Genomic DNA, 19298 nt, shown 5'->3' on the forward strand with positions numbered 1-19298 from the left:
GAGAGGGGGAAAGACAGGGCTAAAAACTGTTAATTTTTTTTTTCCAGTCCTGGGGCTTGAACTCAGGTCCTGGGCACCATCCTTGAGCTTTATGCTTAAGGCTAGCACTCAACCACTTGAACCACAATGCCACTTCCAGCTCTTTCTGTGTATGTGATACCGAGGAATCAAACCCAGGGCTTCATGCATGGTAGCCAAGCATTCTACCACTAAGCCAAACTCCTGGCCCAAAACTGCTAATTTTTAAAAAGCAAGCATTTTTATTCCTGGATTTCAGCTGGTTGAAAGTGAATTTATGCATAATTTTTTTTGTTTTCCGTATTTTTTTTTCCGTATTTTGATTTGTTACGACATTGCAGCTCCTGGCACAGTAGGATGAATATAGTTAACAGTGATGTATGTATCCTGAAATACTTACAAGAGAGGATTTTGAATGCACTTACCATAAAGAAATAATGAAAATTTAAAGCCATACATATGTCAGTTATCTTGATCTGATCATTAACCAATATGTTAAAAAATTAACCCATTTTACATAAAAAATATGAATACTTATTCTGTATCAGGTAAAACAGTAGGTATTACATACCAAGAGTGACTAAAAGTGATTTAGGCTTAGTTATCTCAATAAAATAATGTACTTTTCTACTATGAATAATTATGTCTATTAATTTGCAGTGATTCTAGGATGAATAGACTTCTTACTGAACATGGAAATATTTTCATGCTGTTTTTATTTTCAATAATTTGGTATATAGATTGGTATTGAGGCTTGAACTCAGATCCTAGGCATTGTATCTCTTAGCTTTTTTACTGAAGGTAGTGCTCTACCACAAGAGCAACACCTCTACTTCTGGTGTATGTGTGAGTGTGTGTGTGTGTGTGTGTGTGTGTGTGTGTGTGTGTGATTTATTGGAAATAAGACTCTCAGACTTTCTTGCTTGATCTGGCTTCAAACTGTGATCCTTAGATCTCAGTCTCCTAAGTAGCTAGGATTAAAAGCATGAGCCACCTGAATTAGTGCATTACACTAAGTTATGTCACATTGTGGTTTGGCAAGAGTAAACAAAAGCTTTAGTCCTCTGATGGCAGTGTAAAATACTGTATTGTTTAATTTACAGATTATGAAGAAAGAGGTTCATTTTACTAAGACTATACTGTTTCCTAGAAAGATTTTTTTAAATTAAACTTTATTCTTTATTGTCAAAGTGTGGTACAGAGGAGTTACAGATTCATATGTAAGGCAGTGAGTACATTTCTTGTTCAACTTGTTACCTCCTCCCTCATTTTCCTCCACCTCCCCCTTTCCCCTTTCCCTCTCCCCCCCAAGAGTTGTGAAGTTGATTTGCACCAAATGGTTTTGTAAGTGTTGCTTTTGGAATGGTTTGTCTTTTTGTCTTTTGTCTCTCAATTTTGATATTCCCTTTCCCTTCCCCAGTTCTTATACCCCTATAAACAGTATCCAGGGTATTCAGATGAGAAAGCTTTTTTTACCTCTAGTTAGTACTGAGGTGAAAAATAGTAAAAATGACATATGGTGAAATTGTCCCTATCTGTTTAATTACTCATGAGTGTTAACTGCTTGAGTATTTGGCTTTCTGAAAATGCAGCTGTTTAGAGGTGATTGTTAAAGTCTTTAATTTTATTCCCTATTGGGCTGGTACACAAAAGTTATTCTTTTCATGGTGATAAATTCTACAGCCTCCTTTATTTCTATATTGTTTCATTTAAACTTTTTACTAGTTTTGTTTTTTTGGAATATGTTCTCACACACAAGAAAGCTTTCTATTAGTAATTTTATTTTGGAACTCTTCTCTCTCACTCAGGGTTCCATTTTATTTTGCTTAGATTCTTAGTTCTTGTATCTTTGTATGTGTTCCTCATGATAGTTGAATATTTAGAGCAGAGATTTGTTTCTTTTAACCTTGGATAATTAATTTGGATAATGTCTGGAGATGTTTTTGGTTGTTATACAATGAGATGGTGTCACTGGCATCTAGTAGGTAAAGGCAGAGATGCTGTCAAGCATCCTCACAACAAATTATCCAGCCGTAAATACCAATGCTATTGTTTATATTTAGGGAGAATTATTTGTATTTCAGAAGAGTCACAGATACTGATTTCCATTAATAAGACCACAGTTACATCTTTGAAGTAGACTTGGCAGTTCCAATAGTCCTTTGTGAGAACAGCTCCTTCCAGCTTTTGTGCAGGCTATGCTGATGGTAGATTTTGTTTTTCTTTGGTGGATATTGTAATTCTACGAAGTGGAGGATTCATCTTTCCTTGTCTTAAAAAGGGTTAGGGCTGGGAACGTAAGGAAAGGCTCTGTTTAGCTCCTTCTGCATTGTGTTCATAGGCTCCAATGAAATGTTTATCAGGACCTAGACCGGTTTGTTTTTGGAAGGCTTGTCCTGTGGGAAAACTAATGTGTTAAGTGGATATAAATGTCCTGTATTTTTTCACCGGATCTAGTTGCTATCATGCATGATATTTTAACAATTAAGAAATTAAACGCTTAATTTTGCTTGTGCAATTTTGTAAGAGCGTAAATGGAACCCAGAACTTCGGTTTCTAAAGAATGAGCTTCACTCCATTTAATAAGGAAGCCTTTGATTAAAAAAGCCTTATATTAAAGAGTGAGTGAAACTTCTTTGAAAAGTCGTCAGACATCTGGAGAAAATAGAAGTTACTGAAGAGACTACATGCTTAGTTTAATTTAATCATACTGCCTCTTCCTTCAGTGGGAAAAAATAAAATTAAGTAATTCTTATTTGATCACTTTTCTGATGTTTTGAATTGAGCTTTTGAAAGCATGGGTTAGTAATAGAATTGTGCAATTTATATAATCAAGAGACAAGACCGTTAGTACTTTTAAAATATGAGCTATTGGGATTAAGTTGGGTTTAGGGAGAGTAAATGAATTTGTGAATCTGAGCCAGAATCCAGCTCTTTGAAGTAAAAACAAGTTTTGTTGCATCTAAAACACAGGATGCATTAGATCTGACATTTGTAATGTAATTTTTGTAACTCATATTGTTATCCTGTATCCTAATAATATTTTCATATCAGTGCTAATACCATTTTCATTTGTTTTGAAAGAGCAACAGGTACAGCTGACACCATAGAATGGGAGCAACATAAATTGCTTTCTTAACAAATAATGTGCCAGCAGAGGGAGCTCAAGAACTGTTCAAAAAGAGAAAGGTGTCCAGAAAATGTTTTGTCCATTTATACAGAACCTATGTTGAGTACATACTTAGTGTAAAGTACAAAAAAATCAAGAAATGTATACTTAACAGTCAAATTGCATTTTAATTGTGGCATAAGAAAAACTGAAAATTTCTTATGAATGTACGTTTGTATATAGGAGGTAGAAATTCCTCATATACACATGCACCCATACTTCTTTTGACAGTCAGCTAATGGTAAGAATAGCTCAGGCCTCACAACACAGCCCTGTGGCTCTCCCTTTCTATTTCAATAACCAATGCTCCTCTCACTATCACTATGGGTTATTTCTGACCGCTTGGACTTTTTCCATTTAAGAAGTCCCTCCTGACAGTTTTACAAAAACAAAACCTTAAAAGCTGTATTAGGCTCGCTTGTTGGGAAGGCAGACCAGCTGGTGGTGGCAGACTCTTCCTCTGTCTGCTATGCCCAGGACCAGTGGGGACACTCTTAATTTGGAAGCAATGGTGCTGTGGCTGTATTGCATCCCACCAGATGGCGATGTTTTTTATCTGTGATTTAAAAAAAAAAACACAAAAACCAGTGTTGGCTCAGCTCATATTTGCTTCTACTCGTAGCCCAGAAACCAACATCTACCACTTTTTGGCAGTAGATTTAAGAGACTAAAAACCGCTCTTCTCACTATCCATAAAATTGGGTACTGGCCAACTTTTTTCCCCTAGTAAGCTAGGAAGCTCTTGGGCTCCCTCTACTGATACTGGATTCACAAGTAGATTCATTAACAAATACAGTCTCCCAGCAGGTTCCAGCATCTTGCTAATTAGAATAAACAATGAAAAAAGACCACCTGAAGGTCTTGCCGCAAGATGTTAACCAGCTTGGGTTGCCTAACACTAAAGACACTAGAAGGAGATGTGTGAAATGGCCTAGTTCTGCTTTGGGACATGTAGGTAGATAAAAACCATACACATGTGCTTTGTGTTTCCTCTGGAAAAATGAACAGTTCTTGGCTATTCATGAGAAGCAGCAGGCAAAGCCAATCCAGCAAAGATCCGATATTAATGAATCTTGTGTCTTCTTGTCACCCTGACCTATCCATTAGCATCCAAATTTAAACTGTAGTCTAAAAGTTTTAAGTTTTAAAAACCTTGAACTCAAGCTGGGCTCCTGGGGCTCATGTCTGTATACATAGCTACTCAAGAGGCTAAGATCTGAGAATCAGTTTGAAGCTAGGCTGGGCAGGAAAGTGTGAAACTCTTCTCTCCAATTAAGCACAAAAGAACAGAAGTAGAGCTGTGGCTAAAGTGGTAGACTGCTAGCCTTGAGCACAAAAGCTTAGGGACAGTGGGCCGGTCTAGAATTGAGGCCCCAGGACTGGCAAAAGCAAAACAAAACAAAAAAACACTTTAAACTTATGTGAAGATCACCTGAATTTTAGTTTTGAGGTCTTAAAACTGTATCAGTTGCTGGGCACAGGTGGCATATGCCTGTAATCCTAGCTACTCAGGAGGCAGAGATTTGAGAATCACAGTTCAAAGCCAGCCTGAACAGGAGAGTCTGTGAGTCTCTTATCTCCAAAAAATGTAGAAGTGGAGCTGTAGCTCAACTGGTAGAGTTCTTGCCTTGGGTAAAAAGCCCAGGGACAGTGCCCAGGCCCCCAAACACACACACACACTCACCCTTTATCAGTGGACTATACATTGGAATTTTCATTGAGCTAGAAAAAATAGAGTAGTAACCCTTTGTGGAAATCTTCTGTATCAAACTTAGAATCATCCTATGTACAACTTCTTAGTTGAGGTGAGACTGCTTTAGTTTGTGGCTCAAATTAGAGGCAGTGAGTCTCCACTTTAGGTGAAGGAACTCTAATATCACAGCCATGTAAGATAATTCAGGCTGAATTTTGATCAATCTGCTTTATAAATAGTGAAACCATAAGATTTTTTAAAGCATGATGTCATGTTGCAGGTGGCAAGTTTTATGACTTCATCAGTGAGTATGAGTCTAAGAAGGAACAGAGCTGTGGTGTTTACATGCTAGCCACACTGCAAGACATAAGGGGATGTGCCCAGGCAGGAAGGGCAGAGAGCAGGACTGAAATTGGCCTAAGGAGTGAATAGCAGGAGGAAGAGAAGAAAGGATGCCAAGTAGGTCAGAGTTGCCAATTGTAGGGACCGGGGGATTCGTGTGTAGGGTAAGATCCAGAAAAGTGGACAGGTTTGACTCTGATGACAGAGGACCTCTCAGAGTTGTAAGTGGGATGATACAGTCAAATGCCTGGGCAAAAATACAAGACCCTATCTCAAAAACAAACAAAGCAAAAAGGCTATAGCCACGACTCAAAAAAAATGAAAGATGAATTGTATTTTAGAACTACATTCTCTGGAGAATTTATTTTGTGAAAGTGATAGCTGAGATTATTCAGTGGTCAGTACTCATCCATAGTTTCGTATTTTATGTTATATGTGTATTGATTCTCTTTAAGTGTTAGTGGATCATTTTTGTACTTTAGTGGTTAGTTCAGCTTTTACTTGGTGATAAAAGCCACTAAAAAGAAAAAACGCAATTGTGAATCCATTAATGGAGATAAGTTGGAATTTCTGTTTTCTTTTACTTTGCGTGTGTGTGTGTGTGTGTGTTTATGTGTGTGTGTGACTATCTATACTCTTCAAATGGCAATTACCATTCTTTGCATCTTCAAGAATTAGAATGTGGAATCTTTCTTTAGAGCTCTGTGTCATTTTTGTGGCTTTCTTTGCTCTGCCTACTTCACTTGGTTGAAAAACAAAAGGCTAAGTAGAACTAATAAAGAAAATATATTCTTAGGATGGAATATTAGTGTTCACAAGCATAGGAAACTTTATAATGTAAATGTAGATTATCTTACTGTAAACATTTTGTGAAAAACTTACACTTAAATTTTAAAACAGTTGTTTTAATTATGAAAATATGTTTGAATGTCTTGGTGCCTAACCCTGAATGTTTTGTGTTAATGCTCACAGAAGTAGAAGAGTATCAACAAGCAGAAAATGCACCTGCATTTGAATCTGGTCATCTTGTGGTGGGACAGCATCAGGTCCTTCGGAGCAGCAGCACCTCTGACATCACTGAACCACTGTGCTCAGATTCTTCTCAGGGTATACAATGTCTTATTTCAGAATTATTAATTCAGAAGCATAGATTTGTGTCTGGGAGCAGGATGAAATACAAATAGTATTCTTTCCTACATTTATTCTAAATATGTTTATTTTGAGCAAAATCACCTTTTAGTTTTATTGCAAGGATCTAATTTCTGGCAATAAAATATTTTCACTGCTATAGTGACTAAATTTTATACATATGGATGCTCACTTTTTAAGTTCAGAGTGAACAAGGACTAAGATGGGAGTTTAGAGTGACCAGAGTAGGTAGGAGCAGAGTGTTAAAGCAGAAAGGGCAGCAAATAAGGTAAGAGAGAGAGGGAGGGAGAAGAAGGATAGGTGTAAGGAGAGGTCTGGAAGTTGAAAATGAGAGTAGAAAGCTAAATAAACATGTGATAAATCTATTAACAGTGTGCAAACTTAACTGGGGTTGAAGATAATAATATTTTGTTGTTTTGAGGCATAGTCTCACTATATAGCTCAGGCTGGCCTTAAACCTACAGCTCCCCCCACCTTAGTCTCTAGAGTGCTAGGATTACAAGTTCGTGCCACCATGCCTGGCTGAAAATAAAAACTTATGATAACATTTAAATACATGGTTTCTATTACTAGTGAAAAGCAGACAGATGTTTCAACCTGTAAACAGTGAATAGTGTATTGTACAATGCAAAAGTACATTTAAAGTGTGTTTGGTATTAGCTGGGCACTGGTGGCTCATACCTACAATCCTAGCTACTAAGGAGGCTAAGATCTGAGGATTGCAGTTCAAAGCCAGCCTGGGAAGGAAAGTTTGTGAGACTCTTATCTTCCATTAGCCAATAGAAAACCAAAAGTAGAGCTGTGGCTCAGAGTGGTAGAGCTCTAGCCTTGAGCACAGAAGCTCAAGGACAGCACTTAGGCCCTGAGTTCAAACCCCACGACCAACAACAGCGAAAAGTATGTCTGGTATTAATAAATGTGCTAATCATTTCATTTTATTGTATTGAGGTAAGAAACAAATGTATCTTATTTATCAATAAGTATCTGTATATATCAGAGTCATGCTAGTCTCATCAGATAAATAGGAAAGTTTTTCTCTTAGAAATCCTCTTGAAATAAGAAAATACAATAATACAATAAAGATCTTTTCTGAAAGGTTTTTTATTCTCTGAAGGTTTTTGTACAGGATTTTTATTAAGAACTTTATGAGTATATATCAGAGATAGAACACTTATTTAGCATGCATGAGTCCATGAGTTTGAGTCTCCTTACACTACAGGGGTGAAATTGATATTTGATTGATTATAATATCTGTCAGAATTTGACAGTACTTTAAAAAATATTTTTCTGATTATTAATAGAAAGACTTGGTAAACATTATTGAAATTTTAACAAAATTTTACTTAACAAAGAATGAATTTAAAGAGATCTATTTTACAATGTGGTGGCTTGAAAATTCTTGAAAATTTCTAAGAAAGCAGCTTGAAATACTCTCATTACAAAAATAAATGATGAATATATAAGGTTTGCATATATTAACTTGATTTAGCCATCCTACAGTGTATGCATGTGTCCATGTTAAACATGATATATAGAGTTTTTTTCAGTTAAAAACGTTAAACATGGGGCTGTGAATGTGGCTCAATGGTAGAGTGCTTACCTACATGAATGAAGCCCTGAGTTCAATTCTGCGGCATCAGATAAACAGAAAAAGCAGGAAGTAGTGCTGTGGCTCAAAATAAGCAAAATAAGCCAGGGACAGTGTTCAGGCCCTGAGTCTACGCCCCAGGACTGGCAAAAACAAAACAAAAATGTTAAGCATTAAAAAAAAATAATTATAGGACTATTTAGATTTTTCTTGTTTTGAGTTTTGAAAATTAGATTTCTTTCTAGAAATTAGTTCATGTGTTAGGTTTTTCTCTTTTTTCAAATTTAGTGGTCCTAAATGATTTGTAAAATTCTTTTATTATCTTTTCAGTACTTATTTCAAATTTGAAACTAGATCTCTCTCTACTTGAGAACTAGGTCTCTCTCTACTTGAGAGCTTTTATTTTCAAGTAAGGTGGAGATACCCGACAGCCAACCCAGGAAGCTCTTACCTTCCCAAAGGCCTCTGTGGAGTGTCTTGTCACATTCTCCTGTGTTCACAAAAGGTGCTATTGGCAATAGTGAACACTGTTCAGTGTGCTCTGTTCCTACTCTGTAGGCCAGATGCCAGGTTGATAAGTGAATTGGACCCTGAGGCTGCCAGTTTGGCCAGACCCATAACTCTTACTTTATGTATTTCAGATATCTGAATTTAATTGTTAGCTGTAAGTAAAAACTATTTTATCTTCTGAAACATTTGTTTGTCAATGTTTTTTCCCCACACATCTCTAGGTCAAAAAGTAGAAAATGTACAGAATTTGAGTTCTTCAGAACCCAAGTCTACTCAAGAGAATAAAGGACATATGAGGAGAGAACATGAAGGAGTAATGGTAAGATTTTAAAAACTTACCACTTTGACATAAAAAATAAGCATATACATTATTGCCCAATAAATTGATTTATTGGTGATAGTAATACTTTTTTCCCAAATAGGGGAAAAAAAAATCCAGCTAAATGGCTGGATTAGAAGTCCAATGATGACCTTGAAGCCATTTGAGGACTTGCTTACTTTCTATGTAAAATCATACTCATGCTACACAAATAGCGAAAAATTGAGCATGAAATGGAGTTTAATGCCTGTTCTGATTGTGGCACTATATATTATTAAGTATCCATACTTGCCTATAAACCTGGAGTCTATATTTCTCATTCCTGACATTTTATGTAGTAGCTAACTTAAGTTCCTAGATAAGTGAATACTCACAAATATGTTATAGGTTTCTTTTGTTCAAGGAAAAGGCATTTATTTGTAAAACAAATAAAATGTAAAGAAGAAAATTAAACCATAACTCATAATTCATTCAATAGATGTCATTGTTTATTCATCTTAATGTGATATGTGTGTATATATATATATGTATATGTGTATGTATACACACATGCACACACACACACACACACACACACAGAAAGCTCAACGATCACAGGAAGGTACAAAATGAAAAGAAAGGCCTCTTTTACCCCTCTTGGAAGATAACCAATGTGTTAAGTGTCCTGGTTCTTTTCCTGTTTTTTTTTTTTTTTTCCATTTTTCTTTTTTGGTGCTTTTAGGGCTTGAACTCAGGGCCTGGGCACTGTCCCTGAGCCTTTGCGCTCTATCACTTGAGCCACAGCTCCACTTCTGGCTCTTTTTTTGATAATTAATTGGGGATATGAGTCTCACAGGCTCCTTTAGCCTGGGCTAACTTCAAACCACAGTCCTTGTAGCCACTTGAGTAACTAGGGTTATAGGCATGAGCCACTGGCGCCTGACAAGTCTCTTGTTTCCTTATGTTTAAATAGGGCATGTACCCACTTACCTATGTAAATTCTGTATTTCAGCAATGGAGTAAATATCCACAAAACCATTACTCAATTTAAGAATTAGAGCATTTCTTGTGCTGTTGCTTTAGACTCTTTAAGTTCCTTTCTTGTCCCTTTCTACTGTCATCTTCAAAAGAGTGACATAGCCTTGTCTTTGTTCAGTCTCTTCTTTTGCTCTATAGCTTTGCTGTGGATCTTTCTCCAAACAATATATTCTTCAATTTTCTTTATTTTTGAGTTTTTCAATAATATGTAATATAGTGGTACTCTTGCTTTATTCAGTTATATATTTCTTTTTTTTCTGTTGGTCATGGGGCTTGAACTCGGGACCTAGGTGCTGTCCCTGAGCTCTTTTGCTCAGGCTAATATTGTACTATTTTGAGCCACAGCTCCACTTCTGGTTTTTTTGATTGCTAATTGGAGATAAGAGTCACATGGACTTTCCTGCCTGGGCTGGCTTTGAACCTCTATCCTCAGATCTCAGCCTCCTGAGTAGCTAGGATTACAGGTATGAGCCACTGGTGCCTAGCTTCAGTTATATATTTCTAAGATTCACAAAACCAAGTTGTTGTCTGTAGCAGTAATGACCAAGTTTTCTGTGATGCATGATATTCTGCTATGGATAAACCACCATTTATTTTTCCATTATTTGTTAATGGGCATTTAGATTATTTTCAGAAAGCTTTTAATTTTTATGGAATCTGCAGCTAGGTACATTCTTGAATATACCTCAACATCTACATGTTTAAAGTTTTCTCTTGATAACATCTAGGAGTAGAATTAGTGAATTATTCAAAAATTGAGTATTCTTCTTTACAAATAATACCTGTTTTCCAAAATGGTTGCACTATTTAGATTTCTGCCAATGATATACAAAGTTCTCATTCATCTACATTCTTGCTAATACTTTTTTTTTTAGATTTAAAAATGTTTATGTGTCAAAGGTTGAAAATAAGATCACTTACTTGCATTTCCCAGTTTGCTAATAGGGTTTAAACTCTCTTCAGATTGATAATTTGTGTTTCATTTGTGAAGTGCCTGTTAAAGTCTTTTTATCATTTCCCTATTGTTTGTCTTTTTCTCTTATTTATACTAGTTCTTTGTAGTCTGAGTACTGATCCCCTTTTGGTTTTGTATATAACAAGTATTTTCGTCCACTGTGTGTCTTTCTTCATTCTGTGATGTCCTTTGGTGAAGAGAAATTCTTCATTTTGATATCCTCTATTATCATTTTGTATGCTTAGAGTTTTATGTACTAGTTTAAATGCTCAACTACATAGAGAAAAAGTATTACTCTGTATTCTGTAAGTGTTCCAGTTTTGCACTTTTAAGTCTTTCATGTACCTGGAGTTGATTCTTGTTTGGAGAGTTTGGCCGTAAATCTAAATTTTCGTAACTCTGCCTCCCAAATAACTGGACTTACTGGAATGAGCCACTGTACCTGGCCATGCCTCACCATCTTATTTACAATATTTCTCCTACTTCTTTCTCCCTTCTCCTGGGAGCTAGTGTTGTTGTTGTTTTTAATTCTTTTGTCTTTCATTATTGATATTGAAGTATCTTTTGTCTATCCTGTCTAATCTTTGTTTCTTATGCTCTTTGTCCTTGAATTTTTAGATTCACTCCAGTATATTTAGTACAGGCTAACTATTTTGGTTTATACTTTCGTCTTTTGGGGTGGATGCTATGTTCTATGTATCTGCTGGATGCTTATCTTTTGTCATTTTGGGGAATTTCTTGGTGATACTTTCTTCAAATGTTGCTACTTCTTTTTTATTCTTTCTTCTCTCTCCTGTAATTCTGTTTAGAAATACATCATATTGTCTCATCCCCCCTCTATGTCTCTAGCACTCTTTCATATGACCCATTCTCCTTTGCACTCTGGTTGCATCCTGCATTGGTTCATCAGCTCTGCTTCATGTCAGTAAAGTGAATCTCTCTTTTGTTTACTCTTTATGCTCTGTTGAGGTTTTTTTTATTCCCAAAGTCTTTTTTTTTTTTTTTTGCCAGTACTGGGCCTTGAATTCAGGGCCTGAGCACTGTCCCTGGCTTCTTTTTGCTCAAGGCTAGCTAGCACTCTGCCACTTGAGCCACAGTGCCACTTCTGGCCGTTTTCTATATACGTGGTGCTGGGGAATGGAAACCAGAGCTTCATGTACACCAGGCAAGCACTCTTGCCACTAGACCATATTCCCAGCCCTGTTTTTTTTTTTCTTTTAGCTTAGCAATTGTATTTTTTAATGCTCTGTTCAAATATATTCTTCTCAAGTATGTCCTGTAACTCTTCAGTGCTTGTTAATTTTTATGATTTCATCATTTTTTTTATAATCTTTATAAAATCTGATTCTAGATTCTCATCCTTTAGGGGCCTAATTCCCATATTGTTTCTGACACTCTTATGTCTGATGATATATTTCCTTATGTATTTGGTGAGCTTTGATTATAGCTTCTTAGCTGGCTGATCTCAATATACCAAAAACCTGGGTATCTAAAGTGATACTGATTCACCACGACATTATATTTGCTTTTCCCCTGAGTCAGGGAGTAATACTTTAATCCTGGACCTCAGTCTTTTTGTCACATTGATGGTAGTAGTATCAGATTTGCCCTTGTGATGCCCCATTAAACTGCTCTAATTTCTATTTACTTTTGAAGAAGGATCTTTAGAACTTGTGGCAATTTGGTTTGTACAAGTCATCCCATATTGTAACCAAAAGTTTTATGTGGTGTCTAATTCTATAGTTGGATGATATTTTGTCTCTTATATAATTAGAAACTAAAGTGTTTGCTTTGATACTATCCTGGACACATTTCTATTCACATATATATATTCTCTCTATATGTTCCTTCTTTAAGGATGCATAATAACTTTTCATATGATGTTAGTCTTCTCAATATTTTAGCAATGGCTTACTTTTTAGCTTGGTAACTATACTGTCTTTTAATTATATACCTTGCTTCCCCCTTTTTACTTGTTTCTTTGTAAGTTCATTTGTAAGGCATGTTAATCCATTTAATTGGTCTATTGAATTTCAATCGATTTGTTTGGTTGTTTTGTTTTAATATACTCTGCAGTGGAGGGCATTAGATCTGTATCTTCATTCCTAGCTTTATTCTCTATCTCACTATTTGTGAAGTTTTGTTTCCCACTTATAGAACATTCTATTCAGGTTTTTAGGTCAAAGATAAAAATTCAGATGCCAGAAATGTTTTTAAGTTCTTCCCTTTCTTTCATCTTTTCCCCTTCCCATTATCATTCCCTCCTTGTACTTGTCAGCATCCTTCTCATTATCCCTGATATTTATAGCCTTTTTTTATTTGATTTTCTTCCATTCTCATATACACTTGGAAAGATGGCTAGCCTCCATTCTATAGCATTTCTCTTTTCTTTCCCTTTTCTACCATCAGAAACCGCATCGCCTCATTCCTGAATCTCCACTAACGACTGCACAGCAATTTTCTTCTTCACACTAATCTGTCCCACAGATAACTACTGTACCTATCTTTCGCATAATTTTAATCACAATTAGCTATTGTGGGGAACATTAGTTGCTCATTTGTCAATATTAGGTGAAAAATTCTAAACCTCATGTTGAAGGCTCCCTTGCAGCTGCCTCTTTTACAAAGTCTGCATTTCTTCTTATCTTTTCCTTCTTCCCCTGGCTGTCCTGCATGGCCTGCTATAATCAGCTTCTTTTCCTGCACATAGAACTTGCTGATTACCACTCCGTGCTTCCTGCCTTGAGTCCCCTCCTGCCTTCCCTCTACCACTTCATGTTTATTGTCTTCTTGAACAGCTCTCCTGTAACTGTCAGCTGATTTTAAGGTAACACTTTATTTTTCATACCTTCCAGAGAGTTTATTTGCATATTTTGCTTATGTACACTGTGATTATTTTGTGTAACTTGTCTATCTATTGTCCCTCCATACAAAATGTAAGTTTATAGAGGATACAGATTACTCTTGACTTTTCAGCCCTCAATATTTAGCATAAGGTCCAGTGTTGAGCTGTACCCAGGAAAGTCTATAGCACATTTAACTAGGAAGGCACTGAGAGGACCTATGGAAGTCTGGGTGGAATTTACACTTTCCCTGCCTGTACACTTACCCTTCATGGAATGCTTAGGCCTTCTGAAGAAATGTGTTCACTACACATGTGTGCTTGACCAGCAGGACAAATACAACTTGAATATAAATTACTCCATTGAATTTGGCATCCCTTCTTAGTAGATCTATTTAATTGGATGCCCGTTGATGAAGCAGAGGGTATAAAGGTTCAGATCTTGAGGAATATATAATTCAATGAGAGCAATTTGTGAACACATATCCTTCAGATAGAAAAACAACATTCAGTGTTTTGTTACTATTATTTTTGTTTCCTTTTTTAAAAACAGTCTTGTAAAATTTTTAACTTCCCGTACTAAACATAATATTTCCTTTTGTCTGAAGATCTTAGTTCGAAGAAGCAGTAGCCCTGCTGAACTGGATTTGAAGGACGAATTGCAACAGACACAAGGAAAGTGTAGAGAAAGACAAAAGAGTAAGTGTACACCTAACTACAGAATTACTGTGATCTTTTTTTTTTCTTTTTTCTTTTCTAAGTCAAGTGATTATTTATCAAATAGAGAGACATGGTTGTAAAATGGAATACATTTTACCTTGAACACAGGATTGATGTAAAGTTAATCTGTTAACCAAGTAGCTCTAGTCAGTTGCCTATACCAGAGAGACCTGTCTTTCTTTATCTGGGCCTTTCCCCAGGTGAGAAGCACAGTAGTGGCTGAGGGTTGAGGGGAGTAAACAGAGCCAAATGGAACAATTGTCTTCCACCCAAAGTTCCCTCCCCATAAGGGTACAAAGCTTCAGAAATACATTGAAGTCAATAGCATAAGTACTTTAAGATAATTTGGAATCCTGAGATGAGATACTGTATACTATAAAGTATATGGTATACAGTACTCTACTCAAGTAAGATATTAAGCCACCTTCCTTCTCAGAGTAGCATAGTGAAACAACTCCTATGTCCAGAATGGCCCTTTAATTGGGTACAGATGAGTTCTTCCCGTTTTCTACTTTCTCTCTGTTGGCTTAGAGTTGTGTGTAAGATGAAGTTTGAGACTCTACAGATTGATCTCCTGATTACTAAGACAACTTTTGGTTCTTTGCAAGTGAATATGAATTTTCTTTGCAATTTTATGAACACATAAAATTGTTATGAGATAGGAGATTTCAAGTAGCAGAACAACCTAGGTTTACTTGCTATCAGACTAAGTAATTAGCTGTTGATCTTATTAGCTTAACAGAATTATATTATGATAAATTAAAATGTTTAACATGTAAAGGAGAGAATTGTAGAAAATCAGTTGTGAGGAACACCTTGTCCCATTCAGATGACCCTGGATGATTTACCCTGGACTATGTAAATATAAGGTTTGATGTATGTAACATTTTCAGGCTCTTCTAGCCAGCAAAACAACCAAGATGTGTGGTGAAATTATCATTAGCTCCTCCCATCATATCTCATTTTGTATGTGAATGAATCTCAGTAGAAAACTTTGATGTAATCTTTGGGGTACCTTGGATAACTGAGTGAATAAATATGCTTTGAAAAGAATATCCCTTGAGTAGTATATCCTGGAGCTCATAATGCCTAGTAACACCCTGTATTGGGGAGATTTAGCTTGTTGACCAAGAATCCTACATTGATACCACCTGAACCCCAACCACATTCCATGGGTTTTGCCCATACCCCCTTGAATAATCCCTGTTGTATCAAATGTTCAAGTGTTTAGTGACATGCATACAGGTCATTGTGAACATTCTGATATTTAGCTAGCTATCATCTGAAGCTGTGCTTCTTCTATTGTGCCAGGTGAAAGTACCAGCAGTGATGTGGCTCTGGGCTGTAACAATGAAGCAGAGCTGTCAATGAACCCGTGGCAGACATGTGAAGAGGACACAGAACTGAACACTCCCACAGATGTGGCTGACTCTGATGCCCGCCATTGGTTACAACTAAGTCCAACTGATGCTTCAAACTTAACAGGTATGCTTGAAAAGAGGCACCACTGTAAGACTGGGAGATCCCATAGTTTCCAAGTTGGAAGAACTCTAAGGATTACTTCATGTAATGATGATGGCAGAGCCACTTCCAGTTAAATTGGAGTAGCAGCTCCAACCACTTATCCATAATCAGCCATAAAATCTTGGAGTCCTGTATGGAAGCAACTCTAAAACAGTGGGCAGGTAGGGGGGAAGCCCATCACATTAATGAAAACTGTCTACCATGGGAAGACGTTGTAGTGCTCGTGCCAGGCAATTGCCTGCCCTTATCAGATTGCTCTACTCTGTAAACAGAATAATGGTTTTTTTTTTCAACTTAGATTTATCATGACTCCAAAATAATGGATTTATAGATAGCTTGTCGATTAGTATTTCAGAATTTTATGGAGTATTTGATATATATATAGAATAAGTTATGACATATATGTGGGTTATGAACCACAATAGTAAAATGAAAACTGGTGACCTACTACCCAAATTAAGAACTAGAACAAACCTGAGGTTCTGAGAGCCCTTCTCAAGCCCCTAGCCTTCTCTTGACATCCTGAGACCCAAGCCCAAGTTTGGTATTATAACAATTGCCTTAATTTCTTTATGGTTTTACCATGTATGTCTTTATCTTCAAGTCAAATATCATTTAGTTTTGTTTGGCCATATTTCCTTTTCTGCAACTTTTTCTTCAGTATTATGGTTCTGAGATGCCTGCATGGACTAGACAGCAAACTTTTCTGAGTTTGCATTCAGGTTCTGCCAAGAAATTTTTGAGGGTTTTAAGCTAGTCGTTCAACCTCTGTCCCTCAATTTTTTTGTCTGTAAAAATAACAGTAGTTTCAACTTCATAGGATTATTGGAGGAATAAGTGATTGAACACTTAAGTTAGGTGTGCAAGATAGTAGAAGGTCTGTGTAGTTTTAGCTATTCATAATCCATACTTGCATGTGAACCAGTGCATTAACTCCATATGAGTCTGGATAAGCAAACCTCTCAAAGAAAAGCTTTCATCACTGTAGACCAAGGAGATGAAGTTTGTTTTGCTTTGTTGGACAAGTGTCAACAGAGATGTGTGCTCTAATGAATTCAATATGTAATTGTTTTTGTTTGTTTTACTTGTTCTTATGATATGGGGATTTGGACTCATGGTCTTATTTTTGCTCAGCTTTGGTTGGTCAGCTGGTAAAATTACCATTTGAGCCTTCAGCTCTGCTTTTTTGTTGGTTATTTTGGAGATGGGAGTCTAGTGAACTTTTCTATCCAAACTTACCTTGAACCACAATCCTCAATATCTTAGTCTCCTAAGAAGTAAGGATTATAAGCATGATCAACTAACACTTGACAATGTGTGAAATTTTGACAGGAACCAAGTCCTTCCTGGTGTAGCACATTCATACTTACATACATCTTACACACATGCATACATCTTGCATAAAAGCAACAAACTTAAAAGCACAGTAAGTCTTAAAAAGTTATTAAAATTCTAACTAAGCATGGTGGTGCATACTTGTAATCCCAGTTGTTCCAGAAGTAGAAGCAAGAGGACCTAAAGTTTGAGGCAAAAAAAAAAAAAAAAAAAAAAAAAGTTTGAGGCCAGCTAGGCAAAGGTAGTGAGACTCTATCTCAAAAAGAGAAAAATTAAAAATAACAAAAGGGCTGGAGGAAAAAAATACATTGTAGAGCACAAGTACAAGCCCTAGGTTCAATCCTGCCTATACCACATAGGGAAAAACAATTGTTTAATTATTAATAGAGGCTTTTAAAATCAAACAAACTTTATTTTTCACTGTGATCAAAGGCTCTCACATTTTTGGAAATTCTTGATGGAATAACATTAAAATGTCATAAAATTAACAGATAAAACAGTATTAAATAAGTATAGAGTAGGTTATGGCTTTCCTTTAAAAAAATACTATAAGCACATAGGATTTAGTAGTTTACAGATAACTTTGATTTACCTTCTTTGATTCCATTTAATAAGCAGGCCATTTCTGTTTCAGAGATGAAGAGATTGAGATCCAGAAAAATTATGTTATCCCACTAGAATATAAGTTGTGCAGTTTGAACTGGTTTCCTGCCATGCTGTATTTACTCCTTTCAATTACATTTTGGTTATAATTACAATTGTAAAGCCCTTTGACGTACTTGAGTATTATTAATACGTTTGTGAAATAAGTGGCTTCTTTAGGTCCAGTATACAGATTATCCAAGAGATACTCATCATCATAGTAATCCAATACTGAATCTTCATCAAGTTTGATATGCCTAAATGAATCAGGTTTAATTATCTTTATTAAGGGAAAGAAAATTGGACAATTACTTCTGTTGCTCTTGAGAAAGATTACTTTTGATCTCATTTCAGAGTATGCATTGGATGGCTCAGTTTAATAAACTGCATGAGGTAATTCTGTATGATACACTCTCTGTGATGATTAATTCCTCTAAAAACTTCTTTGAAATACTAATACAGAGAATCAGTACACGCAGTTCAATAGTTCAGCTTGTTACCTGTGAAAAGGACAAACTGTAATGTGATAATGCTTAAGGATTATCACACTTCTGAATTTAACTTTCTGTTCTTAAGAGAACAGTTTCTTTATAAGTGTATAAAATAAAACTCATGTTAGCCTCATTTTTAGAACATGCAAGATAAACCCAGTACGAATGAGGCTGGAGGTATAACTCAATGGTAGAGCTACCAAGGTTTAAATTTGATAATACACACACATAAAAATCAAAGTGTTTCTTTTCTTTTTTTAAATTTAATTTTATTGTCAAGGTGATGTACAGATGGGTTACAGTTACCTACATAAGGTAGTAAGTATATTTCTTGTCAAACTTGTTACCCACTTCCTCATTTTTCTCCCACTTCCTCCCACCCAACCCCCACCCTGCAAGTTGTACAGTTAATTTCCAATATATTATCTTGTGAATATCGCTGTTGTGTTGGTTTGCCCTTTATCCTTTGTCTCACCATTTTGATGTTCCCCTTCCCTAATTCAGATAAATTTATATACAGTACCCAGGGTGCCAAAATCAAATACAGCGACAATAGGGATAAACCATGGGAAAGACAAAAGAAAGAAAAAAAGAAAGAATTTCACATAGTACATCAAAAATAACAACAACAATGAAAAACCTTTTGTTTCCATATCTTGGAGTTCATTTCACTTAGCATCATCTTATATGATCATATATACATATATATATACATATATATACATATATATGTATATATACACATAGCTATTGAACTACTGTGATCCTCTGCTAGGACTATCCTAAACATATACTAATTATTACCAATGAGGGAAACCATGGAGTCTATATTTGTTTGGGTCTGGCTCACTTCACTTAATATGATTTTTTTCCCAATTTTTTCTATTTCCTTATGAATGGAGCAATGCCATTCTTTCTGATAGAAACATAGAATTCCATTGTGTATATATACCATTTGTTCTTGATCCATTCATCTACTGAGGG

General features: G+C 35.9%; 1 protein-coding gene across 1 annotated transcript in view; it reads left to right on the plus strand.

The window, feature by feature from the left end:
• Positions 1-19298, plus strand: part of Ralgapa2 (Ral GTPase activating protein catalytic subunit alpha 2) — a 304413-nt gene that overhangs the window by 110115 nt on the left and 175000 nt on the right. Inside the window, exons 17-20 of the mRNA XM_048348713.1 lie at positions 6195-6329; positions 8691-8788; positions 14211-14301; positions 15634-15807. Coding sequence (XP_048204670.1) covers positions 6195-6329; positions 8691-8788; positions 14211-14301; positions 15634-15807 — 498 coding nt within the window. The remainder of the gene's footprint in view (positions 1-6194; positions 6330-8690; positions 8789-14210; positions 14302-15633; positions 15808-19298) is intronic.

The sequence above is a fragment of the Perognathus longimembris genome, chromosome 6 (genome assembly GCF_023159225.1).
Source record: "Perognathus longimembris pacificus isolate PPM17 chromosome 6, ASM2315922v1, whole genome shotgun sequence".
In the NCBI taxonomy this organism is placed as follows: Eukaryota; Metazoa; Chordata; class Mammalia; order Rodentia; family Heteromyidae; genus Perognathus; species Perognathus longimembris.